Here is a 27,751-nt window from a genome sequence, read left to right as displayed (position 1 = left end):
TTTTTGTAGATATCCATAAATGGGGACCAAATCACTAATCTGTAAGAGTCAGTGACAGCACTTGCCAAAAGTATAATTCAAGAGGGAAGCATATTTCATCATATGTCAGGTATTTTCAAAGACCCACTCAGCAGGGCCAAGGGATCAGTAGATCCCTTGGAGGATCTAGGGCAAGAAATACACACTTTCTAGTGTCTAGGTCAATGTGGGAGGGGCAGAGGAGTGAAGCAGTTCCAAGAAGAGAAGTTCACCTCATGCCCAAAAGCAGGAAACAGCTTCAAATAAGGCAGGGCACCTTGTAAATTGAGGTGCCTCTAGGGTTAAATGGGAATTGACCGCAGCATTCTTGAATTGAAATTTTTGCATTTAAGTCCTTTGACTCCATTTGGGTCTGCTAAAATTAATGATGCCCTTTATTGGTGCTAATTATAATTCACTGCTGGCAGTGTGTCCTGCAGTGGGGACGTCCCCATAGAAGTATTTAACATGCGATAGAGTTACTACCCTGAGTCAGAATCTAAAGCTTTGTGAGAGGATTGTGCAGGCAGTTCTATGAGACTGATACACCCTCTGTCTTGCTGACACGAGTAAGTCCTGAAGTGACTCTAGTGACAGTATTCTGAGAGAAGACAAGAGAGCTTGCCAGAGCATCTGTATTTCCCTTGTGCTTTACAGAAAAGACATATGGATCTTCATAGAAAATTATCACCCCCTTGAAAAATATAATAGGTAATTATATTCCTGACATAGAATTTTTTTATCACATTTTATATAAGGATCCTTGTTCGGTCCTGCAGTTTCTTCTAGAGTGCCCTGTTAAATCTCTTCTTTTCACCCCTTTAAAAACACAAAACGTTTACATCAGAGAGCTCAGGGTTACACTTTTTGGTCCAAAGAGACCTCCGTGCATCCACTGCACTGCGTATTATGGAGGAATCCCCTCCCCATCACCCTCAGAGGGGCTGTGTCACACAGGCAGCTCCAGTCCTGCCTGGAGACTGACATTCCCGGCAGGGAACCATGCAGCTGCATTCTCCCAGCACGGAGGCTGAAGCCGAAGGCTCATCACAGCGGGGCACAAACAGCCCCACACCATCATCTCCACAGGCAGCTGGAGGGGGCTGCACTGGGAAGTGCAGGCAGAGCGCTCACGGAACTATTTGCCCCCAAGTCCCTGTTGCTGTGCTTGCACAGTTGATTCTGAAAATTGCTCATGCCTGGGAAAATTCTGTCAGACGCTTGCCATTTCTCCTCCACACCCTTTACAAAGCATGAAAAGTCATCATTGATGCCTATGCCTTGTATGAGGAAATGTTTTTTTTCGAAGCACTGTATACACATTAGCTCATTAAGAAAATACAATTAAGAATGTAAGTACCTGAAACCTCTTCAGCGTTGCTCCATTGTAACCCAAAAATATCACATGTAATTTCAGTGATACTTGCTCAGTGATTATAAAAAAAAATGCCCCAAGGCTGAGAAGGTGGATGGCAAACTGCAGCTGCAAATCAATTAAAATAATCAAACAAGTCAGAGGTAACTCCCACAGTAAGAGGGTTGCTTACAGAGGCAATGTTAATAGAGCATTTACCATCAGAGGTTGCCTGGTTCCCTTTTAATAAAATATCTATGATTACCTGATTAGCTGATCATTGTGCAGAGCATTTTGCTCTCAATACAGCCATGAAGCCCAGGAGGAGAGAGGCTTTTATCTGATGGAGCTTGTTTATTTAAAATGTATAATTGAGTTCTCCTTTTTTTATGGAAGCATGATCCAACAGGCTGCTCATCTCCGACTACATATACTGTTTCTCCTCTCTCCAGTCTGAAGATGAGCCAGTTTTCTGGCACATGCTTATCTTGACAAGGTTACCACAATGATCTGGAATAAAGGCAGAACATTGCAATGGGTATGAGAAGCTAAGCTTTAATATTTAGAAGTGGTCACCATCCATTATGGCATTAGACTAATCATATGCCATCATGTCGAATTACGACAACATGCCACCTGTGGCTCTGCCCCCACACGGTATTAGCAAAGAAATAAACTGGTTTAGTTTGATAATATGTGAGAAAGCCAACATATGCCTACATTTTTCACTACCACTCACATTTTTAAGGGGGCTTCTTGTGCAGAATGCTGGAACACCAAAAAACTTGAAAAATTCAAAGAACACATGAAAACTAGACACCTCATACATGTAACTGTATATTTATTTCTTTTTAAAGAACACTCCTTAGATGTATTTTCAATATACAAACTTGTTTTCACAGATTTATAATTCACTAAATAGCACAAAATATAATCCAGGTCGTTGGTTTCTTTCATCTGTGCGTATGCATGCGTGTGTTTGAGTGCGTGTGTGTGTGCGTGCGTGCAGGCACGCATGCTGCTGGTGGTAGTGGTAACCCACCACACGTGTTCAAACACAAGCCCGGGCTCCTCCTTCCTTCCCTCTGGAGCAAACCTTTCCCAGGTGGAGACCCTATGCTGGAAGACTGTGACTTTCTTGCCCATGAAACCCATTTCAGAAGAGGCTGGGGTGGCGATGCTCTCTGCCTTGGCGGCAGGGAGCTGCCACACATCTCCATCCACAGGACAGGACGGAACAGGACAAAATGGGAGCCTCCCCCGAAGCTGGCACAGGTATTGCAGTAGGGAGTGGCCAGCAGTGGAGTTCAAGTGCAAGGAAACACCTTTTTCTCCTCTCCAAACCCCTCTCTGACACTCCAGAGCACTTCTTCATGATACCTACGCCCCTTGGTCAGTCCTCAGGAGCAGGGGACTGCCAGGCTCGGCAGGGTGCCGCGTGTCCAGCCAGCAGGCCAGCTCCTCGCCCAGCCCCAAGTGGCCGTAGGGGCCTTGCCACCCTGCTGCTGGAGGCCAGGGAGTGGGTCAGGACGCTGCTGGACTCTGCCCTCTGGCAGTCAGCAGTGCCCCGCTCCCTGCTCCTGGAAGCACCAGCATAGCAAACCCTGCTGGTCCCGGTGAGCTACACAGATGGCACCAGTGATGCACATATTTACATGGGGTGGAATGTTTTCCCATAGCTTTTTAAGGAGTATATAGATCAACATGTTCACATAAGACCAAATACTTTTAATATATTTATAACTGTTTTATAAAGCTTTGAAAAAACTCACAATAGCACATTGTTTTACTTTAATGCTTTACGGTACTATCAGTTTAAAATCACAATCAGCACTTAAGTTATAGTCAATCCAGCAAACAAGAGACAAAAAAAATTACAAGAGTTAAGAACTGACTGATACATCTTTTATCTTTTTTTTTAACTAATGCATAAGTGCAGAATAATATAAGATACTCTAGTTTAAATATCTTGTTTTACAATATACATTTTGTTCTAATTACGCAACAGTAAATCCCATGCTTCACATAGAAAAGCAATCCACAACATTAAGAAAAAAATTTACAATTTATGAAACAAAGTAAATAAATATTAGTATTACAGAATCAGAGCTGTACATAAAAGCTGTTCAGTTTTAATCATATAAAAATATGTTTTAGTGCAACCTCACATATATTGATGCTGTTCTGTTTTACATCATTTAGATCCAAGTGTCCAAAAAAGGAAAGAAATTACATTTATTACAAAGCAGATACACAAATTCTAAAATATGTACAAATTACTGCTAAAAAAATGCTTATAAGAATATAAGCAAAGTAAAGAAAAGGCACAAACATCTGTACAATTTAAAAGTACCAGACCCAATAAGAATTTCAAATTTAGTTTTGGTCAGGCTCATGATGTCTTTTTACTTTATCTAATTCTTTTGATATAACAAAAGTATATATAATAGCAAACTACTGTAACTTAGAACAGGCATGCTGTAAATTTGAATACTTTTTCTATCTCTAGAAAAAAAAAAAGTGGGGTAAATGTATGGATGAAAGTCTCCATGCATCTCAGATCAATGCGGCTTGCTCTTCTCAGATGACGGATCTTTCCTTTCCTGTGTGCTTGATGGGGGGTCACTCCTGCTGTGAAAGCCCAGCTGCTGGACATCCACAAAGCTCTTGCTGTAAAAGGTGGGATGGGCTGGCGCAGTCTGTGATGTACCAAAACTGTCCTGTTCACCACCGTGCAAGTCAGGATGGGTGGCTGAGGCACAGGGCTGGCCCGGCTCAGATCCACTAAAGTGTTTAATGCTAAAATGTGCACTTTCTAAGGGTTTCTGGTGAGGCTCAGAAGGCCTCTGCAGCTGCTCCGCCCCGTGCAGAACAGCTTCTTCTGTGGCGATTCGCAGAGAGGCTATGGCTTTTGTACAAGTCTGTATGTTCTCCTCCTGCTCCCTCTCGGTAGCCACGACACTGTCCTCGGATGTGCTCTGAGCCAGCAACAGCAGCGGCGAGGAGGGGGTGCTGGGGGGAGTAGCGGGGTGCAAGCTGTGCGGAGAGGTACGTTTCTCGTGGTGCTTAGAAACACTATACGACTCTTTTGTGAGGGCTTCCGCAGTTCCTCTTTGCTTCTCCTCAGAGACCTCCCTCTGCAGGGCCAGAGTGGACGGAGAATGTAAACCTGAAAGGGCCACGGGGACTGAATGGACCATCTGGATACCCCCAATAGGCATCATGGGGATAGGTGCTCGGATCTGTTGCTGGGAGTGTAGTGGAAGATGACTGAAGACGTAGTCGCTCGGACCTTCAGGGAACAGGCTAGACCTGCGGTGCTCCATGCCTCCTTTTTCTCCATATACGTTGAAGTAAGGGGCCTGAGACAACCCCCTCCTCTGTAACCAGAAGAAAAAAAAAGAGATGTCAGCAGTGCTACTATCGGAATTCTTGTCTGGCTGCCAAACCACCTATCTGCTTTCCTGTCTAACACAACCTCCCATTCAAGAAGCACCTTTCATCCAGATGGATCCCAAAGCATTTGGAAAACTCCACTAATTGCATATCCAAACAACAGAGGATGTTTTGCTTAGCTCAGCCCTACAGGGCTCATGCCTCTGAGGTGAAAGGCAGTGGCTAGTTAAGAGAGTTCACAACTCAATGCAGCAATTTAGGTCAGGAAGTGGAGGTATTATATTCAACTGAAACTTTGAACAGAATTTGGGATAGATAGATTTTCATTCCCCAGGAGAAATTTGGCCAGGAGATCCATCTTACCCTCTCTTTTGGAAAATTATGCTGGTATTTAAACTTTATTGCAGGGAAGTAAGTACACATCTGAACATCCCCTGCTCAGCACCACTGCTTGGTGTAACGGGGAATATCTGACAGCATGTATGTATTTACTGCCTTCTGAAAAATCTGCTTGAGCCCCACAGAAGGCACTTGCTCCCTGGGAGCTTTACCCAATCCTTGGTGAAAGCAGATGGTATTTCCATGCAAGTTCAAGTGTCTCTGTGTGATGAAGACACACATTTTTTTAGTCATTGAGACAATGGAGCACCCCTCTGGCTTATCTGCAGTGTAAACAATAAATAATAACAAAAGCACAGGCATCAGCTGTGAGCAAAAGTGATGATTCTTTCCCAGGGAGACTCACCCACTCATAATGGGATTGAGAAGAATGGGGGATTTTGTGACGGCTAATAAAAGCCAATCTCGCAATATTGACATTTTCACTGCCTTCCCATTAGCTCCTGCCTTGAAAGAATAAATAGCTCCATCTCCACTCAATATTAAATATGCCCTGGGCTTTTGGGTTCCTTTTTATTTTCATTCCTAAGTTTTAAAATTTGTTTGCTATCTGATGATTAAGTATCATTTATTGCTGACCAGAGGAGTAATGATGACAGAAGTGCAGGATGACATTTTCATAGTTATATGTGGGATTTGGCCACACATCTCTCAGGGACTCTCATATGAAATTAAATGAATGAAAACACTCATCTCTGCTCTGTAAATTGACCAAACATGGATCAATTGCCCCAGAGCTGTATTGCTACCACAGCCTTGGTGTGGCAGCCAGAGGACTGTGCTGCTAAATGCCAATGCATTGAAGTGGCAGCACTTCACTGCTGGGAAATCCTAGCTCTCAAGGCATTAAGCAACCTCTTGATCCCATCCTAGGGAGCTGGTTTAGGGGGCAATTAAAGATTCAGTTTCTGTGCTACCCAAGGGCTCAATCTCACTGTACTCAGATGCTTTGTCCTGTTTAATATAAATCAATGTCGAGACAGGAAAGGGTGACCCATAATCATCAGAGTCAAACTTCAGAGATATTATTCAGAAACTAATCTATGTTTGGAATTTTCCTATTCAGAAAGTGAGACACTTGAGTCTCATAAAAGAGAAACTGTCATAAGAAAGCACAGTGACAGCACATTATATTGCTGAATGGGGAAAACTATACAAAATAAATTGCAATTGCCAAGCCACAAGACAGTTCACCTACCCTGTCAGTCCTTCCTATCACTAACTTCCACTCTGCACAGCTGCTTGCCCCTATTTTTTTTCCATCTTTGATCTATCAACTAGTTTCTCAGTCATATTGTCCTTTTGGATGTTTCCTACACCATGACATTTATTACTGGTGTGAACTTGGGCTAAGGGAAATTGAGCAAAAAAAGGAGTAAAACTCATCAAAGAATAAACCTAGTCACACACAAATCTCGAATTGAGAAAGACACTGGCTTTATGTTTTACCCTGCCAGAGTTTCATAAGGAAATACAGCAAGAGTCTGTCTTTGTTGGATAGAGGTGGCTAACATGACAGAAACTGCTGTGCGCTTCAAGATCCGCAGCATCATCCAATATATGTCTCGTGTGCCCAATTTTAACACAGACAGTGACAGTGTGTGCATGTCACTGGATACCTTCCAAGCCTGGCTAAGCACATACTGGATAATTTTTCTCTAGCCCTGGCAGGTTAGTTTGGAAGCACATAACATAAATGGCTACAATCACTAGCAACTGTTCCTACCTCTTACCCTGCTTTTATTTCCTTTACCAATAACTAGCATTTTCATTCCTACAAGCAGATACACACATTCACAGAGAAAGACTGTCTCTTTTCAACAAGCTTCCTGAAAATCTAAAGACTTTCTGCAGTTGACAGGGCAAGTATTAGATCACAGAGCACAGAGCAGGAAGTCACAGCATCTTTTTGCAGTGCAGTCAGAATGGGTTGCTGCCAGTCCTGTGAGCTGAGCTCTTTGCTTTGTCAGGTTACAGGAATCCAGTTCATTTCCTATTAATTCTCATTTGTTACAGTTTAGCATATTTCCCTTCAACTATAACATATAATTTCCCAAGCAACAGTATTCTGTAGCAGCTCTTCACTAAATGCTCTGACCTGGTCACAAAGCCAGACTGCCACATCACACCCCTGAGCAAAACCACACCCAGCTTCACAAATCCCCCAGAATGCCTCAGGGATGAGATAGGATTTACCCTGTATCTGGTACATCACCCAAGTCAGGCTCTGCGAGATTAAGAGGAAGATCACATTTCAAAGCCAAGCACCCTTCACAGACATCCTCTGGGCAGCCTCAGACCACAGCTTGCAAAAACACGTTGGGTGGAAAACAGCCTCTTTGATTAGCATGTCATAATGTACTTGAGGTTTTTTAAAGTTAAAAACCAGAAAACACCGAACTCTATAGTGAAAATCAGTAACAGAGCATATTACCAATGCGCCTTCTGAAAGACATGATGCTCAATAAAGTGACTATAACTCTGTGTGGCACTCACTTTCAGGATCAGCTCAACTTGCAGCCCTACACAGAATGCACCACAGTAGCCCAGATGCACCAGTGAACCTATTTACAGTTTACCTGGAATTCAGAAGTTTCTGGCTCTCTGTACAAGAATGCATTTCACTCAAGATGATAAAGTAGTGAGTGTTTGGGAAGTGATTTAATATCCATGTTTGGGATGATCAAAGGACCTTAAGTCCTATCAACTTTCAAGTGGTCATAGAGGTGCCTAATTCCCTTCAGCCCTTCTGAATATATCAAGACAGGCTTCAGACTTCAAAATGAATGAGATGAGCAACAAGATGGCAACAGAAGCAAAATCCACTACTGCCTAGAAGCTAAAATAATTGTGAGAGACCAGTCTGCACTACTCACTGCAAGGTACCTTCTCAATCTTCTTGTGTTTATCCTGGGACTAAAAGAAGAGGCAAAGGTTCTGGTCTGCACTAGGAAGTAGCAGGGTGTACTAAGGGTTGGGACAAGCAGGAATGGAGTAAAAACTGTTTGTGCTGGATCCCATATTCACAATGCAAGTGTTGTGGGTTTGGAAGGGAAGGTTGCTTCAGATTAGCCCTATATGGCCTCTTTGCCACCACTTGAATGGCCACTCACAGTTCAAGTGCACCTGCTGCCCTCCTGGTGCACATTTTCAGTTTAATTCCATCTGACAACAATCCAGGTCACTTACTACAAGACTGAGCTGAAAATGTGAGTCAAAACACAAAAAATGTAACAACAGAGACATATGCCTGATCCAAACTAAAATGTGAAAGGAGATTCACTGAGGGCGAATAAATGAAGCCTTCCTATTCCTACTCTTTCTCTCAGGACTGACAGAAGATGACTGGGAAGAAGAATATGAGCCCTTTCATAATGGCATCAGCCTCTTCAGTAAGGAAAGAAACCTCTGTCATTGGCAGAAGATAAGATCCCGAATGTATTTAGAGAGCGGAAGATATCTGGCATTAATTTTAAAGATACCAATTTAACTAGTCAAAGCCAAGTGTGACCCAGCCCACACTACAGACTTAGGCTACTTTAGAGAGAGTATTCTGTTGCAAGAGTGTATCCTGCTATTGATTGCCAAAGGAGAAAACAAGTATTTTCCTGTATTTTTATACAATCTAAAAAAATACTTACTTTCACCATGCTCTTTTCCACTTCCTAAACAAATAATTTTAATTGCTTTCTATGTGGTGCTTTCAATGACTGAGCATGACACCACCAAAGTGCATGGACATTCAACAGGAAGCAAGATGAAGAATAACTAGACTAGCACTGGCCAAAGAGACTAGAGCAAATACATCAATTTCAGTTGAGAAGAAAGAAAACTGGCTTCTTCTGGGAACTGAAGGCACTAGAAGCACAAAACTGCTCTTATTCCTGCAAGGACTGGGAACCCAATGCAACTCTTGAAGTATTTTAAGGATTGTAAGCCAGCATGAGCATCACCAATGCAGCTGCTAATGATATTCTGGTTTGCTGGATTTCGCTACTCTAAAAAGTGAAAAACAACCTTTATGCCTTTTTCTTCTCTGACAGCTTTCATTTATAGCAAGCTCAGGTGCTATTTGTCTTCCCACATGCTGAGTATAATAACTTGTGTTTCACTTAAGCTTGTCTAATGTTTGGCTAAAGTACATTTTCCAGAAAGCCATCAAGACATGAGGAATCCATCTTTCCTTCCTTGCAGTCATTTGTTGCAATGGGCAATCATCCTCACTTGTCATTTTTCTCATTTAAGTTTGCCTGGGCTCTGCTTCCAGAGATGCCTCCTGTATTCAGGTTGTAGTGACTCTGCTAAGGTCTGGCCTTCTCTCTCAAAACACTCAACATGCCATCAAGTTACTGATGATTTCTGTAAGACAACTGATCTTTTACATTGTGTTTTTCACTACCACTTGCCTGACTACCTCAAAAACAAGGTAAGTGTTAGAAGTCCATCTGGCATGGTGGAATTTTCAAAAGAAGGAGTGAGAAGTGTTAAGAAAGTCCTTACAATGTGCTAAATGCCTTGCTGGAAGGTATGCATAATGCATAAGAAAAATATTACAGCAAGAACTGTCAGATGGCTAAGGATGACTGTTAACATACACTTTTGCTAGCATCATTACTCCTCTAAAATCTTTACTACAGGATGCCAGTGTATATCATGTGGGACAGGAGGGACTGGGGCACCCTGCACAATGTCAGCTGTAGAATCCCATATGATCCCATTCATTTGATACTAAGACATCATGACTAGTTCAATTGGTGACTTTTCACCCACTTGTGCTTCCTCACGTAGTCAGTAGAACTGCTGGTGGGATTTGTATCCTCTCTCAGCTGTGCAGTGATCGCTCCTGTGAGAGTGCAGCAGGGTTTCAGCATGCCCTTTCTCAAGGACCATTTAATCAGACACCCCTCTTCAGTGCTCTTTTGAAGAACTTACTAGGTCATGGGACAATGTCTAAAATGTGGGAGAAGCACCTGTGTTGCTCTCTCCTATAAATATGGACACTCAAGTTGCAGCTTTCCCTTATACCCCCAAAATGCTGGGAAATCACTTTGGATCTGCCAGGCTGGCAGCATCTCAGCTCTTTTTGGTCCACCCCTGCTCCAACCATATTTGCCCAGGTGCATCCCTCACTCCCTTCCTGGGAGTAGATAACACATCAGCCTGACTCTACAGAGGAAATCACACCAGAGCTGAGAAACGCTGACTGTATGAGTTCAGGGTTCAATTCTTCTCCACAGAGGAACACCGCAAAGACTATATGGAGAGCCAAGAAGACTTGCAATGGGGAAGCAGGTAGAAGAGGCCAGACAGGAGAAGAGCAGGGAGCAAGGAGCTCTGGGGGAACCTGAGACTGTCACAGCTTGCCCAGGTTGAACCCACACAGGCAGTGAGAGGGCAGCCACGACAGCAACATGGCCAGGAAAGCAGAGTAAATAAACATGTAAATTCACACTGAGCAAGGCCATTCCTTACCCTGAAGATGTAATCTATTTGTGGAGGAAGTGCTTTGTGAATGCTAGGGCTGGTCAAAAGTGCCAATCTGGCAGTTTCTGAGAGCTGATTTACCAAAAGGGAAGAGCACAGACAGCAGCTGCGCAAGTTTTGCTTATCTACACCCAGACAGTTGCAGCACTTTCTGCGGGGCAGACAGCTGCCTGCTCCTCTCACACAATAATATCCTTTAAATTCAAGCCACAGATCATGATTTCAGTGTACACTCTGCTTTTCTAAGAGGCTCCATTATCTTTGCATTTTTATTCCATTAAACAATGCTCAGTGATGGGCACCATACCACAAGAACAGGGCTTTAAGCCTTGATTTTGGCTGAATCTCATCTGAGAGTCCGGGAAGTACAAGATTTTTTACAGTGCAGAAGCAAGCCTCACAAACCATGTAAGCTTTCTGGACCATTTAAAAATTATATATAATGAATATGGAGGCAGAAAATGCAAACCAGCCTAATTTCATTGAAGTTCATGGAGTTACTCAGGGTTCTACCAAGTGAACATTTGCCCCTTAGGCTGACTCTAGTGCATCTAAATGAATCAGCATCCTGACTTAGTCTCTGTCTATTCCAAATTTCTTGCATTTGTTCCAGGACTTCCCACCAAGGCTCAAAGTTTATGCCTTCTTCTTCTACAAAGCTGCAAAGATTTTTGAAATGCTCAAGTTCAGTAAGAGAGAGCACAGTTTTTGACAAGGGGAATGAAAATATTCGTTCATACTTACTGAATGTCCCACTGGAATAGATTCAGACTGTAAATATTGACCCATGGACAATGCTGGATTATGGTACAAGCCCCTCCGGGGAGATGCTGCTCTAACAGAGGCCATATATCTCCTCTCTCGCCTGGGAGACAAATCTCTTCGAACAGAGATATCTTTCCCTGGTGACATTGGTCTCCTTGGCGATAGGTGACGTCTTGGTGACACGTCCCGTCTTGGTGATAACTCTCTCCTCAGCACAGCCTCTTTCCGTGGGGAAAGGTGCCTCATGGGTGAAATATCTCGTCGGGGTGACAGATGTCTTCTGGGTGACAAATCCCCTTTTGGCATTAAATACCTCTTTGGTGAGTTATCTCTGTAGGGTGAAGAATCGTAGCCAGGTGACGATTGTCGACTGGAAGGTGAGAGGTCCCTCGGAGAAGAACTGGGATCTAACGAAAGCGTGTAATCCTCATCCATGCTGCTGGGTATGTCCAATCTGTCTTTATCGGGCTCTGAATCCGTACTCTTACTCTGGAAAAATCTCTGATATTCTGTCATTTGTGTGTCATCACAGGAGTCGCTTGGTGTTATAAGCTGAGTAACCTGAATGCTAGGTAAGGTGACCAAGTAACTGATGAGGGAAGAATGTCCCATTGAAAGGGAGCCCTCTGGGGAAGCCCCCTGCGATGCCCCAGCCGAGTTCACTGACAGGGAGGAGAACCGAGGGGGCTGCGGGCTGGTGCTTCTTGATCTGGTTTTTGGTGTTGAGTCTCCCTGAGTATCATCAAAATCATCCTCATCTTCATCATCTTCATCATTGTCATCGCCGTCCTCACCATCTGATTCCTCCGCGTCAGAAAACTGGTGCTCTGCTGACAGCCCTGCCAGGTTGCTGCTCTTCTCTGCCTCCTGCTGCATGTCCTCCATATTTTCTGAAACAACCACAGCAAGTCCAAATGATTAGCACATATCCCACCTCTCATGCCACAACCATTCCCCACCCAGCACTCTCATTACCATCGCTGGATGCTCTTCATGTGAGATGGCTGCATAAAGACATTCCTCATTGATTAAAAACATATTTTTTTCAAAATAGTATCTAAAATTCTATACTTGAAGTATTAAAGCTAATTAATCCTATACTACCTCGCAACTTCACTATTGGGAGCCTTGTATGAGACAGATGACAACAGGCCATACTTTTATTTCTAGTGCCTCTTCATGTAAAAAAGTATAACCCAGACAACTAGATAGGATTTATATATTTTTTTGCTTCCATTTATTACAATGTTAACTCTCAATTAAAAATGCCCCAAATACTCGTAATATATTTTCCCATGCCCATCACTGTGCTAAAGTGCAGTGAGTCATTTGCAGACTCCATACTTTCCATACTTTTGTGGGAATGAGGCCCTTCCAGCTAAATTAAATCGTTCTGACATACCTGCTTCTTCAGTTTCAGTATCATCTACAGATGTCATTGATACTCCAAGCTCCAAGCATTTTTTCATGTGTGCTTTAGACTTCATATGTTTTGTCAGATTCCCTATGGATCAGAGATTAATGTAATTAACATACAACAACAAACACTCTTCAAGTAAGGTTTTGGTGTATCTTAACTCCATTATGCTGCAGATAATGGGTTTTAGCTTTAGAAAACACAACAGATAGGGCTGACTCATCAAGACCACTGGCCTCAGAGCCTGTTTTAATGAGACTGGGTTCTTATATCTTTGGAAAATAAAAAATTCAAATAAATTCAGGGCCTGGGAGGTACATAGGCATCTCTCCAATTTTCCACATGATATTTAGGCACCCCTACAAAACTCACTTTTGGATGTTATCTGTTCCTGGACTCACTGTTCATGATATGTACAGACTGCCTAGACATTGAAGTAAGACCACAGCACAGCAGCCATCATGGCTTATCCTCCAATTTACACAGTGGCACTTTCAAGGTAAGGGCTCTCTCATATACTTGGTTCATGGTTTCCCAATGCTCCATGTAACTGAAGCATTTGGAAGCAAAATACCCCACAAAAAAAAAAAAAAAAAAAAAAAAGACAGTTATAGGACACTTCTCTATGCAAGTTTACCATCTAGCTGCAGTCTCTGAACTGAGAGGACCTGTGCTTACAGCTCCCATCAGGGATGTAGGAAATTCAGGTTCAGCTCCCAAATTTAGAACATGGATCTAAACCAGACACAGCAGAGATTTGAAAGCAAATCTCCCATCCCCTTGAGGGAGCAATCTAACACTAGTCTATTGACTTTCTGGAGTGCCTGTCTTGGTCTGTTTTCTCATAGATTAAAAAACTGGGTTGAGATTGGCCCCAAGAGACATTTCATCACAAAGAATCTTGAGCACAAAGCACAAGCTGGAGAATATCGCTCTAATCCATTTGCTACTTCAGCCTCATTTGCAACACCCCAAAGGGAAAGCATGGCACAAGCAAACCCAACCCACTACAAAGACATGGTTCTTCTTAGCTCAAGGGAAGCCCTCTGGAAATGCATTTATGCTGCTTCTATGAGCCCAACCAGCATCTCCAGATGGTGTTGTGGCACATGCCATCTTGGGTCAGGAACACTGCACTCCTCTGCTGGATAGTGCAGGTGGGCTTAGAAAGTCACAAACCAGGCTCTTCTCTGACTTTCAGTTCCAGCTAGTTTAAATAATTCCCTTCTCATTAGGAGTTTCTTGAGCCCGTGCACTGCATGAAAAATCTAACTTGGACATTGATGCTTCTGGATGGCTAAATGCTCATAAAAACTGAAAACCTAAGTACCTCTGAAATTTTTTCCCCTACTGCTCTCAGCAAAGTAGCAACAGCAGTTATGAGGCTGAGAGCTGCTTATAATCAGTAATGCACCAGTTAAACACTTCTTGTACTTTGAAGGCTAACCTACTGTCCTGCTATTCACTCCCTTTCTGTGCAATTGCAAACCACCTCCTCCATATTTCTTTGTCAGAAATGCCAGCCACAGCAAGCAATTTCTTTTTTTTTTTTTTTCCATGCCATCTTTTCTTCCTGGAATGTCTTCTCTGAACACAGCTATAAAACCACAATACTGTCATGTACTTCAAGTCCCTACTCAAGACCCATTCCTCCAGCAATGACAAATGTAAGCAATGATATGAGAACAGCTCACCAGATGATCTACTGGGACCACAAACAAGCAGCTCCTTGTCTTTGTCTCTACATGCCCATGAAAGTTCTCAAATTAGGCTGATGCGTCTACTACATCCATCAGCTGTTCCCATCTTTGGCACAGAAGAATTGCTGGAGTGATGGAAACTATTACAATTCTCAATCCTCTAAACAGCCATGAAGCTGCATGGTGATCTTGGGAGAAATTTCCTTCAGCTTCCTTTCTCTCACTTTGAGTTAACTTTCACTGCACTGGGACCAGAATCCATTCTTTTGTCTGCCAAAGGGAAGCTAAGGAACTGAGAATCTAAGGCTCATTTAGGATGTGCTACAAAGAAATGATACCAAGGAAAGGATTTTTTTTCAAGGAGATGGTTGCATCATGAATCTGAATTCCAAAGAATATCATTATCTGTGGCCACGGGGTGACAAATGGAAGCTTTTTTCTGTGCTGATAAATACATGTGAACAGAAGCTATCAGATCTCTATTCATAATTAATGCCACTGTGGATGGACTGGCCCATCTAGGAGACATATATTATTTATAAACTTGAAACTGACCCACTGTAAAGCCTGTGAAGGCATGTATTCCTCAGCAGCTGATGCTCTGCTTCTACATTATGTCATAAGAAGTATGATCTCCTGGTAGCATTTAAATGTAGCTGCAATTAAAATTTGCACCATGTAACAATGTTGGCAGAGTATTATTTTTCGGGGTGGTTCTTATGCTACTACATTTCCCCTGCAGACAGAAGGACCAGCCAAGAGCCTCTAGGTCTTAATGAAGCTATCCAAGGAGTCTCAGAGTCTTGAAAAACCCCTGGATCAATTAAACAGAAGAGAACTAACTCTCTTATACAGTCCTGTATATATAAACACAACAATTTTATTCTCAAGAAAATACTCTCCTTGATTACAATGGGTGATTGGATGCCAGAGGGCAAAATAGCTCCGGAAGTGGCAAGAGTTCAGCAAAAAAGGTCAAGTACCTTTAGTTTTGAAGGCAAAATTGCACAGCTTGCATACATAAGGCCGGACGTCAGTGTGAGTGCGGATATGTTTTTTGAGCATGCTTGGCTTTTTACAGCGAATGCCACATTCTTCACAAATGTACTTTCCTCGGCCACGACCTCTGACATAGACATAATCCTCATTTGATTTATACCTGTTGGAAGAGAGCAAGTATTTAAGTCATACAGACTTAGGTCTTATACATGTACAAACATCATTTCTATGCATCTGATCCTCATCGATAAAGCAAACTCAGAGAAGTCCAAAGGAACTACTGAATTTTCAGTCTGGAACTCATAAAGTATTTGGCTTTCAGAGAATGTACTGGTCCCAGTGTATTTAAACAATATGAGACCAACAGGTTGCAGTATGAGAACAGTATAAACAGCTTGTCAGGAAACCAGTGAACGACCATTCCTATAGACACAATTACAAATATAAGCCTGCAGGTTGGATTTCAGCTCATTGTAGTCTTGTACAGCACAGACATTTACCATAACTGAAAACAGCGTTGTTTTGCAGCACGGTTCATTTAACTATTTTAGTGTATTTATCCCTTGGGATCAGATAAATCACATCCTGGAAATGCCCGTTTCTTCCCATTAAGCAAAAAGGGAACAAAGATGATGAGCAAGGATGCATTCATTCACATTACACATGCCTGACATTCCCAAAGATAAACTGCTCCCTAAAGAGACACCAAGTTGATTTCACTCAAGAATGTGATGCTTTAGAAATAAAATGGTATATGTCAAACACAGATACTTTGAAGAAGTATCAATGAATCAATGAAATCAATGAATTTTTTCTTATCACAGACACGTAAGCTTTCTATACTATTTTTGCTGATGACATAGTGTGCAGTTAGAAAATAAATAAGATATGAAAATCTATGTAAAGCTGTACATTGCCTTTATTATCATGCTAAATTGTTAATGAAATCTAAAAGAGTCTAGGGAATCTTCTCAGGCTGTTCTGAGGTTTGAAGACTGCTGGGCATTCCTTTGGGGAAGAATTCCATCATTCATTCAAAGTAAAATTCAGGAAGTGTAAGAACTGAGAAATAATATTTCTTCTGCCCTCTGTCCTCCATTGCCCTCTTCCTAAGCAGCACAAAGTACTTTTAGTCATTCTATGGATGCACAACTCACAAAATATTGTTGGTACTGACATTCAGTACTTTAAATAAAAAAGGGACTGTATGAAAGATTCTGTTAATGTGATGATAACTCTACAAGAAAAAGATAGCAATTTTTGGGTTGCAGAGCTGGAATGTTTTTCAAGTGTGCTGTTCTTAGATGAACACTTTCCCATATGTTTAGCTATATCATGAGCAATATAAATTCTGAAGTTAATATTTTAGAAAAACATAAAACAGTGTCCTGGTCTCAAGTCCATCTTCTTATCTTTTAAACACATCAGGTCCTCTTTCAAATGCAGATGCCTAAATTAAGGTTTTTTCATCTCATTTCTAACAAAGTTGTACCTCTCCCATATCCTTCATTATCCCTGGCAGCATGGACATAACTGGAATAGTCTAATGTAATGTAATATTTAGTCATCTCTCTAGCAGGTTTTCTGTACAATATTTTTGGGATCTTGGCTGTCTGGCCACCCCATTTCCCAGGTTCTCCATTTGCACATGCCAATGACTGCTAGTCATCTCTCTATCCACTGCTTCATCAACTTCCTCCAAGCCTTCTCCCACAGACAAAAAAAAAAAAAAGCCCATTGTTATTTGAAATACTGCTATTTTATCTTCTCTTCATCTCTCCTTACAGTCTGATTTTGCTGGGATGGAGTCTACAGTACCACCCCTGATTGATACTGGTAAGATAAATGCTATGCTATTACATGTGCTTTTCTGTTGCTCCATCTCTGCTCTTCTGCTCGACCTCATTCCACTGGCTTCTGTCACCTGTCAGATCCCATTGGACACAAAGACAATAAAACATGTGTCTCTTCATCATTCATATAGATGGTTTTTGGCCACAACTGACCTTGACTCTTTAAGTATGCTTCATCATAACAATGACTCTAAGAGAAATGATACACACAAACTTGACATTTAAAGAAGGGCTAGTGCAAAAACTAAAAGACCAGAAGTCAGAGTCATGGTGATTACCTTTCAGACCTCAGGAATATTCAATCTAACTTGTGCCTCTTTCAAAGATTTGAGTAATTTCCCCCTTCCTACTATGTAACATCCATGTACGGACTTTGGACACTGCTGTTCTGAGTTTGACTAGGATGAGACTCTTGAGTTAAAAAGCATTGACAAGTCTCAGAGTCCTGCAATTTCTATCCAAAATGTTTTTATTTGAGTTCTTCAATTAGAGTCTATTACTGATAGATATGAAAGTACAAACATAAGCAAACTGTGAATTCTTGCTGTCAGCTGATAATGTCATTAAACTAGGTGTCAGATGAGCAGGCATGCTTGTCCTGTCCCTTCTTTGTTTGCACACCATTAGTAACTAACTCTACTGCAGCAAGGACTGAACTTGAAATTAATGCTTTTCTTTGAGAAATACTGCTTCATATCCCATCAGTCACATCTGCAGTCAGAGGGTGGAAAGCAGACTTTGTGATTCAGATAATTTCACTTGAATCAAGCCACCTGCCAGTGGTAATAATGCAGTGCTTAGTTTCTTTCTTCCAAAATCCCTCTGCTACAATGCTTACAAAATGCTCTTGATGGGCTTTCTGCAGTGAGGTGGTGATGTGCTGTGACATCTGGTGGCACTGGCTGACCATTGGACTCGATCTTAGAGGTCTTTTCCAACCGTAACAACTTTAGGATTCTATTATCTCCTTTTTGCCTCAATTCCGATTCTGCTCCTTCACCTTCTTACCCATCCCCAGCCCCAGATATCTGCTTTTTGCCCAGCTGCCATATGAATGCTCCACCCCACTGGCACAAGGCAGCTGCAGAACTCCACTTGCCTGCTAGGTGGACAGGCTTTCACACAAACAAAAAGCGGACAACCACAGATCTTTCTCAGCTAATTATCTTCTTCACACCTATGAAACAAAACCGATCACAAAGCCTAAGGAAACCCATTCCCCATGTAAACCAAAAACCAAAATGAAAATATCCTGCTGAAACAAGATATGACCATCCATGCTTGTCTGGTCCAGAGGTGAAAATGTGACATGAAGGTAACAGACATTTACTATATAGTTCACTGCACTACGTACTGAGAGGAGATGAAGATGTGCTTGAAGAGAGAGGAACAAAATAGCTCAACAAACAGCCAAGAAGAAGCAAGCATAGAAACCCACCATGTCAAAAACTAGCTTTAAGAAGTGATAGACTTGAAGAGAAGGAAAAATTCACTAACCAGGACAGAAAGCAGTGCAAGACATGACAATAATATCTGAGGTATATTACACCAATTTAAAAAATAGCCAAATGAATTTCTAGAATGGAAAGAACAAATCTATTCTTCCACAAATAATTCTTGTAAAATGTACCATAAAGTTATGATGCATGAGTAAAAAGTGGACCTACTGACACTGCATCACCTCATTTGCTGCAGTTTTGCAGTTTATATGTTTCTATTGAGGAAGTCCCAGTCTATTGAACAGACTATTTGTTCTCCCCACTCCAGAAATTAATGTGCACATCAAGGTTTCTTATGTTTTGTTTTACTCAATGGGTATCTAAACATAGCCAAGTATTACTAGGAGACATTTCTAAGTGAAGTGTGAATTATATGATTTTACTCAAATAGTGTCATAAACCTTAGTGTTGTACAGGAAAACTTAAGGTAGTGCAAGTAACACACAAAATTTCTTGACATAAGTATTAGATAGTAGAAGTTTATTATAGAGTGATCTGCTGCAGCTCACACTCCTCTGAATCCTACTTTAAGTTGATTTTCTTAACACACTTTTACTCTTCTGAACTCTCATCATGTAGCTTACATCAAGGCAGACTATCCTCAGCTTGGTCATCCAAACTCAGAAATGGTACATAGTGGGAAGCAGGCAAATTTTATACTTCAAAATGGGTGTGAGTTGAAGTAACAGTTCTTTAAATTTCTTGTAAACTTAGGCTTACCACTGAATTTGGGTCACTCTTGTAAACCCAGTCATTTGGGTCACTCTTGTAAACCCAGTCTACTGGCTTAGGTACTAGAACAAGGTACAGCTACAGATAACAGTCAGGATAAGGGTGTCTGGGCCAGCATACTATAAAAACCTCCAAAATAACTTTTTCAGTCTTTCAAGCAAGATGTAGGCTATACTCCTTCAGTGTTGCAGACTACAGAGAAATGGCAACCGTAATTTCATAGAGATTATTCAATCATAGACAAAACCACAACATCAATGAAGGACAATTGAGATTTTAAAGGGTAGAAAATGACAGGAGAAGGAAAGGGATGTATGAATTTCTCACATCTCACTCCTGACCTATTTAGTTACCCCAATAAAATAGTGTTGTGGGACCATCTGAGTTTGGTAAGAATGAAAACCATATCTTGTTTAGCCACCTGACTATGCATGACTAAAAACCAGCAAACTAATTGCATTGTGTAAGAATTCCATAAAAGAAACTCAATAATATTTTCAATTTAATTTCATTTTCTTTTCTTAACAAGTTTCTTAAGCCTCAAAACAATGTTAGTTGACTTTCCTCTCTTATTTTTTTCTGTTATCAATTGAGTGTTAGATTGCCATAGTAAAATTAAACATTATTTTATCAACCATACATGACAGATCTATGGATTAGCTGTAGATGCCATAGATTTCATTGGTATCTTACATTTTATCTCCAAAATCTAACCTCAGTAAGTAATACAATATTACAAGAATAAGACTAAGCACACGTTGTCAACCCATTCAAATGAGTGGAAGTACACAGTGCCTAAAAATAGAAACACATCCTCATGGCAGTAATTAAATACAAAGAAATGGCACAGAAAATATCAAAATGTTAACAGTTCATCCACTTCCTTATGACTTAAGGAATTAAAGTAACAATTTTAAGTGAGTGCTCTCACACAGATGGAAAGCAATTGTCTTAATAGCAAAGTAGAGGCTAAAGTGAGTATACAGGTACCCTGCAGTGTGTTTTAAGACTGACAAATAGACAAAAAAGAAGAGACTTGGAAGCTACAGGACATGGCAAGAATATAGGAGACTGTTCACATTCTAATTCATTCATATTCATTTTCAAATGTCTTTAAAATGACAGGCTGAGCTTGACATTTCCAGTTATATTTTCTTACCCTCCTTCAAAGATTTTAATTCGTATCGGCTCAGTTTGTTTGGATGTAATGTCTTTATCTCCATGAATGTCTCCTTTTACTCTTTCTTTTATAATATTCCCCACTACTTTCTTTTCAAGCTTGCTGCCAAACAAGAAGAATGGCTCGTGTTTCATCTGTAGAACAAAGTCAAGGAAGGGTGTTACTTCTGGAGCATACAATAAACGCACACTTCATTTCAAATACTTTTAACATGCCAAGTCAAAGCCAAACTCTCATTTTGGTCCAACTCTATATGATGAATTAATCTGTCCCATTTAATTTGACAGAGAATAAAAGAGGAGGAAACATGGACAAATTTTTACAAGAATCTTGACAGAAAAGGCAATACTGTATCTTTCCTCAGGAAAAAAAAATCATGGAAAATAGATATGGAAAAGCCTCAGAAGGTAATTTATTGCCATTACAGAATTTTCCCTGGCACCATTAGCAAATGCTTAATCCATGAGGAAGAGTCAATATGTAAAAGACATTAAATAGATCTGAAGATCCTTACTCAATTTTATCTTAATCTTTTCTTACAAACCCATGTGGATGTTTGTGTCTGACACTGTTTACCGGGAAAAGCAAAGGGCAAAATAAAAGGAGATAATGTATCAGGCTCTGGCACACATGAATGGAGGGCTTTAAAAGCCTCACTTTTTACATCTAATTTTGAAAATGGAGACAGAGACAGAGACAGTAGCAGTAGCAGAGCTTGCAGAAAGATAAACTGAGGCTTCAAATTTGTCTTGGGAAGATGTCACTGGCTGATTTCCCAATGGGGAAACTTTTCTAAAAAAAAAAATTAACTCACTTTTTATAGTTTACTAGAAATTTCTCCCATAACCATACATGAATTTGATTTTATTAAAATTTCTTACATACCTGAGCAAACTGCTTCCATGCACTTGATGATGTCAGTTTACCAGCTCCAGGTCTGTGCATAGCAGCCAGGGTGTAGATTTCCGTGGTGTTTTTTTGCTTGGACCTTAAAAGTGCCAAAGTGGTCTTTGTACTTAGCCCAGATGGGTTTGGGTTACATGAACTTATACACCATGAAGCATAAACAGAAGCTTTGAGGGTTGGTTGCTGAGTGTAATTTGGTTTTGTATAGTTTAAGAAACACCAGCTCACAGTAGTTGTAGTACGCAGACTTGGGAACTGAAGGATCTGTTGAAAATCTGCTACGTCTGTCAGGAGAATGGTTGAGGCTGTGACTTTCCCAACAGTATTAGATGACATCTGGACTAACATCCCAAGAGGTAATTTTTGATGTTTCAGTTGGTCTTCTGCCTGAATTTCTCCTGGTGGCAATGAGGACCTCTGTGGACTCATGCTCATATCTGAGGCTGTTTCATCCACATCCAACTCTTCTGGTGAGTCTCTTCCTTCAGATGGGCCACTGGACTTCTGTCCCGGTGACACAGAATCAAAACTGGAAAGTTTCTCTCTGCTCAGTGGGAATGCATCAGCTCCCGCCATGCTGACAGGTGGGAAATCTTGAGATGTTGAGGATGATAGTGATGAAGAGGATGACATGGATGGCAGACTTTCTTTTGGTTCAGTAGCACAGCTCTGCCTTACTAGTTGAGGCTTCTGCATTCTTGGAAAATCTTTCTTTATATCTGAGTTAGTCAACTCAACTGCACTTAGTTCCTCAACTATCTGCCCATACATTTTTTCTTCTTTGACTCGTTTCTGCTGCTTGGTCTCCATGAAGAGGTCCAAGCTGCTGGCAGGGGAAAGCATTCGTTTGCTTCCTCCCAAGGTAGAAGCCATGTCAGAAGTGGAAGGCAAACACAAGGGAATTGGTGGCTCCAGTCCAAGAGGAAGTGTCTGCGGCACTTTCCACAAGGGATATTTTTCTAGTCCTCCATGATGACCCAACATCTGAGCTATGTTAAATCCAATTCCTTGCATGGTTGCATTAGTTGCCAATGTTCTTTGAGAAACTGTCTCATCAACTTTACATATTACAATTGCAGGACTGTTGCTCTGTCCAAGGATCTGGGAAATGCTCGTGTACATGACACTACCATAAGATGGCACATGGGTTTGTATCCTGACAGGAACAACTGTTCCTGGCAAAGACTGTACAGATCCATCACTTGGAGAGTCAAAATCTGTCTGAAGATGCCGCTCAGAGGAGGTATCTGTTGGTTTAATGCCATGGTCTGACTGGTACTTAGCAAGAGTATTTTTTGAATACAACCCAGATGTTCCTGAGTAATGCTGGTATGCTTGCTCTTTAGAGTGCACATAATCAGCTGCTTTCTTTCCAATAAGCTCAGGTGCATGTTCCAGGTGATAACTTGGAGGCACGTCTATTTGGAAAGCCTGTTTGACATAAGATTTCTGCAGCTGTTGTACAAATTGATGCTGGAAGTGCAGAGGTTCTGTGCAGGACTGCCACAAGATAGGCTGCTGAGATGGTGGTAAGTGAACCATGCAGACAGCTGGATAGGGGAACTGAAACAATGTGCTATGAATAGGGGGAAATGGGACTTTTTCCTGATGTGCAAATAGCTGCTGCTGCTCTGATGGATGTTTGTTAGGAATATAAGGTGCTTGTTGGATTAAGGGAGTCCTTAACATTTCTGGGCTGTCTGCAACAAGAGCCTGTTGCTGGGCAAGGTGGGATGAGCTATTACTAAGCTGAGCACAAGAGCCAATAGCCTGTTTTCCAGAGTCATCTACCTGAATGGGCTGGAGTACAGAGGAAGGGGAGTGATGCCAGGCAAGCTGGGAAGAGCGAAGACCAACCTGTGAATGTTCCATCTGCTCCTGCTTTATACTTTGTTCTGTGCTCTGATCAGTCTGAGAAATCTCTGGAAAACCACTGAAGGAAGCTTGGCGAACCAAGAAGCATTTCTTCCTTTCTCGGGATGGAGACAATGCCACAGTAGGTGTTCCAGCTGAAGAGGCATGAGACAGGTTCCCATAATCAAAGGATTTACTTCGGATCTCTGGGATTTCAGCAGCATGAGGACAGGGCATCTGTTCAGATGAGCAGCGTCTCATTTCCCTCTGATGGTGATGCCCAGGGACGGAAAGCGAGTAAGCACCTGCTGGAACTGTTAAAAACTCAGACTGTTTTCCAAATTCATCTTGTTTGGGAGGTGTGATGAACTTCATATTCTCTTCTCTTTCAAAGGACATTGAAAAACTTGAACTGTGGGACAAATTACTTTCTTGACTAGGGCTGCGAGAGAGACTTGTACCTGTAGACTCAAAACTGGATTCCCCAGAGGAGTGCTCCATGTCAGCCAGTCTTAAACGCTTCTTTTTGGGTGGTAGCTTTTCAGCTGGAAGTTGAGAAAGGGTTTCACTTCTCTGGGGCCACTGGAATTCTTCAGTGGGTCTCTCCTGCTCTTTACTCTGCACTTCTTTATCTTTTTCAGGCTTATCTGGCTCCTCTGTGACACGAATTTCAGGTACCTGTATGTTGTGTTGGCGAACTAACCTGGGCTGGATATGACAAGGCTGAGGCTGCTGGGATGGGGATGGCTTACTGGTGTCAACACTTTCCATTTGTGGAGCTCGGTCTGGGCTCATCGGGGACTCACAAATCTCACTCTCGCATGTTTCAGATGGTGAATACATCTTTTCCTGCTGGCATGCAATATGTTCTGTAGATTCAGACCTTTCAAATGAGTTTGGCCTACTCAATGAATTTGTGTGCTGAATGACAGAGATGACATTTCCTGGGGGCTTTCTAACCAGTGATTCTGCAGTCTTTTCTTGCTCTGCAGTAAGGGATGAGTCTTCCAAAGAAGCTGCTGGACTTCCAGACTGCAAGTAAGGCCTGCACATTTCAAAACGTTCCACATGGCAATGGGGAGCATTTTCCAGGCCTTGAAGGGCAAATCCACTTCTTGGCACTTCCTGAATTTGGGATTTGGGATCAAAGTCCAAAGGTTGAATTCCCCCAGGGGTGCCAGTTGTACTGCTGCAAATCATAGGACTGTCTTCCTCATCTCCAACACTTTCCTCTTTCCTGCGCTTTCTGTTTTCAAAAGTTGTTCCAAGCATGGATGGCACTGACTGAGATTGTCCAAGTGCATCAATAAAAAACTCTCCCGCTTTGTTCATCCCACTTAAGGATGGTGAGTCCCTGTAGTTCTGCTTCTGAGCTTCAAATTCTTCCCACTTTCTGTAGTGCTTTCCACTGGCATCATAGTCATAAAAGCTCTTGTCTCCTTTCCTCTCTTTTAAGGATGCTCCTTTGTCACCTGCTATCTGTCTGCTCGAAGCAATAATGATATTTTTCCCTTGTCTTCCATGATAGTCTGAATCCGAGTGTCCCTCCTGTACAGATGGCAGTTCAAAGGCAGCCTGCCTTCTCAACATTCTTTGGTGGGATATTCCCACTGTCCCGGGATAAAATACATCATCAGAGCCAGTCATCTTCTCATCAAATGAATGACTTCCTCTCAGAGATGGGGGAATACTTAGGCTGTTTGCAGAAGAGGTTGGCATGGAGTTACTTCTAATAAGAGGAGAAGAATCTACTGGGGGCTCTAGAAGGACAGGCACATCACCCTGCTGACTGACTTGGTACAAGTTGGATTCACTTTTGATGGATGATGTGGTCTGGGATTGTCTACATTCTGTATTGCTGCCTGGATAAACTTGCGTAGATTTAATAGTGCTCAAATTACTGGAGTCAATGAGTTCCTCTTTATTTGGAGTCAGGTGAGAAATATGTTCCTCAAGCATCTTGATATCTAATCTGTTATTTAAAAGAGGTGATGGGTCTGTTTTGCCCTTTCTACCCATTAAATTGTGTTCCTGATTTGTTGTGGCTACAGTTAGTGCTGTTCTTTGATTAATCCTATAGAACTTCCCAAAAATTATTTCTTCGTAAGACTTTGCATTAGTATTTGGTGGGCTAATTTGCTGCTCAGCACTTTCTGAGCGGGAAAAATAGCCAGAGTCAGTGCTTCCCTTACTGTGTGGGCTCAAGAGGTTTAATGACTGCTCAGAATCTTGTCCTTTTTTCTCTGACAGTCTTAGTGCAAGTCGCTGTTTAACTGTATGAGAGTCATCAGACTTGGTACTTAAGGATGGGGTTTGCAACATATCAGAGCTAATATATGGTGAAGTCTCACTGGGTAACTGAATACCACTTTTAGGGATAATCAGAATGGGTACTTTCATTGGCCCCACCAAGGACTCCTCCATGGAGGAGTGAAAACCACTCCTGCTAGCAATGTCCAGTGGGAGCTGTGAGACGGGGCTCAGTTTGTCAGACCCTTCCACTAGGAGTGAGGTCTCCTCATCCGTGTCTGTGCTCTGCTCTCCATCTGAATGTATTTCAGCTTCCACATCAATGTAACTGGCATCGAGGTCCAATTTAGAGACTGCTGACTCTGTGAAAGGTACCAACCCTGCCTTAATCGCATGGGCATGTGACTTCCTGTGTTTGTAAAGGTTGCTTTTTGTCTTGAAGGAGAAACCACAAGGGACACAAGGGTATGGTCGCTCACCAGTATGAGACCTAATATGCTTTTTAAGTACACTAGGTTTGGCACAGGCCCGATTACAGTAAGGACAAATGTACTTGCCAGGCTTTTTGGGTTTGTGCTCTTTTTTGTGAGCATCTTCTGATTGTTCTAAAGATTTCTGTGAATATTGGCTGTATGCAGGGTTCAAACTTGAAATCTTCTTCCTGGAGAAACCTCCACTATGGCTATGCATATGAAAAGGAAACAAGTCCTCTGAGGCAACTGATTGCAAGTGGCTAGGAAACTGCCATGGAGGGCCTTCCAAGCTCTGATGTGGCTTTATGGTGTGCAAGAAGCCTTGTGGCAACGAATGCTGTGGAAAGGAAAGTGAATGTGAGTAAGGGCTTGGACGATGCTGTGGATATTGCTTCTCTGTGACTTGCTGTGCAACTTCATTTGATGATACCAGTTTCCCAGAACTAAAAAGTTGTGCTGATGCCGTGTTTCCTAGTTGCTCGTGATCTATTTGTGGTTGCCGCTGTACTTCTTGACTGCCGAAAGTGCTCATCTTAATAACAGCTGGATGTTCTTGCCTCCATCTACTTGGTACTTTAGCAGTTTCTCCAGACCTTGAGGTAGCTTTTTGCCCTATAACTGTGTCCCCAGAGTCCATTTTGTTACACAAGGTCTTAAGTGCTAGTTCACTTGAAAGCTGTGCAGACACATGGAGTGTGCCCAAAGCTGTGCTTTTCAAAGTCTTGTTGCTCCCATTTTTCCAGGGCTGTTGCAAGTTCACAGACTTTTCTTTCTCTTTGGAACTTTCCACGCAGTAGTCTATAGGCATTAGATTTGTGTCTGTACACTAATGAGAGTATTAAACAGTTCTGTTCATGGCAAGAACTTTCCTAAACAGTTTATTACACATTTGCAAAGACTTGTTATAGCATTTGGACGTGTTCCATTGTTATTAAATACTGAGATGCAGAATGATCCAGAGATACTTGTGATCTCCTAGAGCAAAGTTCTCTTCATCTCTTCCATGGTGACACAACTATCTGTACAGAAATAAAAAAAAAAAAAAAAAAAAACCCACAGACACCAGTTAGTACAGCCATACTAAATAACATTGGTGCAGTCGGTTGCACTTCTATCTAGCCTTACATGGAAATTACTGAGGGACTTCAGCAAAAGTAACTACATTTTACAAAACTCCCTTTTGTGAGCAGGCACAGTAAAGACTGGCTCCAGAGACTGCACACAAGCATAATCACTACTCAACAGCAGATCTAGGATTGGAAAATAGAGACCTACACTTTCCAAATTAAGCAGTCATTTTGGAAGGCTTTCAGGGAACAGTTTAAAGGCTTGATCTCAAAAAGTCCACCACATACTTTCAAAGCTCTTTCAGCAAATCACTGCTGAAAATAGAAGCCTAACACTGTGAGTGGGAATTACCTTATCCAGTATTACTCACTTAGGGTTCAGACATGTACTTTAGTCACCTGGCC

At 41.8% G+C, this 27,751-nt stretch overlaps 1 protein-coding gene across 11 annotated transcripts in view; it reads right to left on the bottom strand.

Moving 5' to 3' along the window:
* Positions 1-2,198: 2,198 nt before the first annotated feature.
* The window catches only part of HIVEP2 (HIVEP zinc finger 2), a 137,369-nt gene continuing 111,816 nt past the window's right edge, over positions 2,199-27,751 (bottom strand). For 10 of the 11 annotated variants that reach the window (XM_068184749.1, XM_068184746.1, XM_068184754.1 and 7 more), the window contains 6 exons: positions 21,682-27,298; positions 20,776-20,930; positions 15,517-15,692; positions 12,819-12,920; positions 11,396-12,306; positions 2,199-4,752 (listed from right to left, as the gene is read on the bottom strand). In XM_068184749.1, the coding sequence (XP_068040850.1) occupies positions 3,934-4,752; positions 11,396-12,306; positions 12,819-12,920; positions 15,517-15,692; positions 20,776-20,930; positions 21,682-27,087 (7,569 nt within the window). In that variant the 5' untranslated portion in view covers positions 27,088-27,298 and the 3' untranslated portion in view covers positions 2,199-3,933. The remainder of the gene's footprint in view (positions 4,753-11,395; positions 12,307-12,818; positions 12,921-15,516; positions 15,693-20,775; positions 20,931-21,681; positions 27,299-27,751) is intronic. The other variant, XM_068184752.1, reaches the window with a different exon arrangement.

The sequence above is a fragment of the Anomalospiza imberbis genome, chromosome 3 (assembly GCF_031753505.1).
Source record: "Anomalospiza imberbis isolate Cuckoo-Finch-1a 21T00152 chromosome 3, ASM3175350v1, whole genome shotgun sequence".
NCBI classification, from domain to species: domain Eukaryota; kingdom Metazoa; phylum Chordata; class Aves; order Passeriformes; family Viduidae; genus Anomalospiza; species Anomalospiza imberbis.
This window is presented reverse-complemented; position numbering and strand designations above follow the sequence as displayed.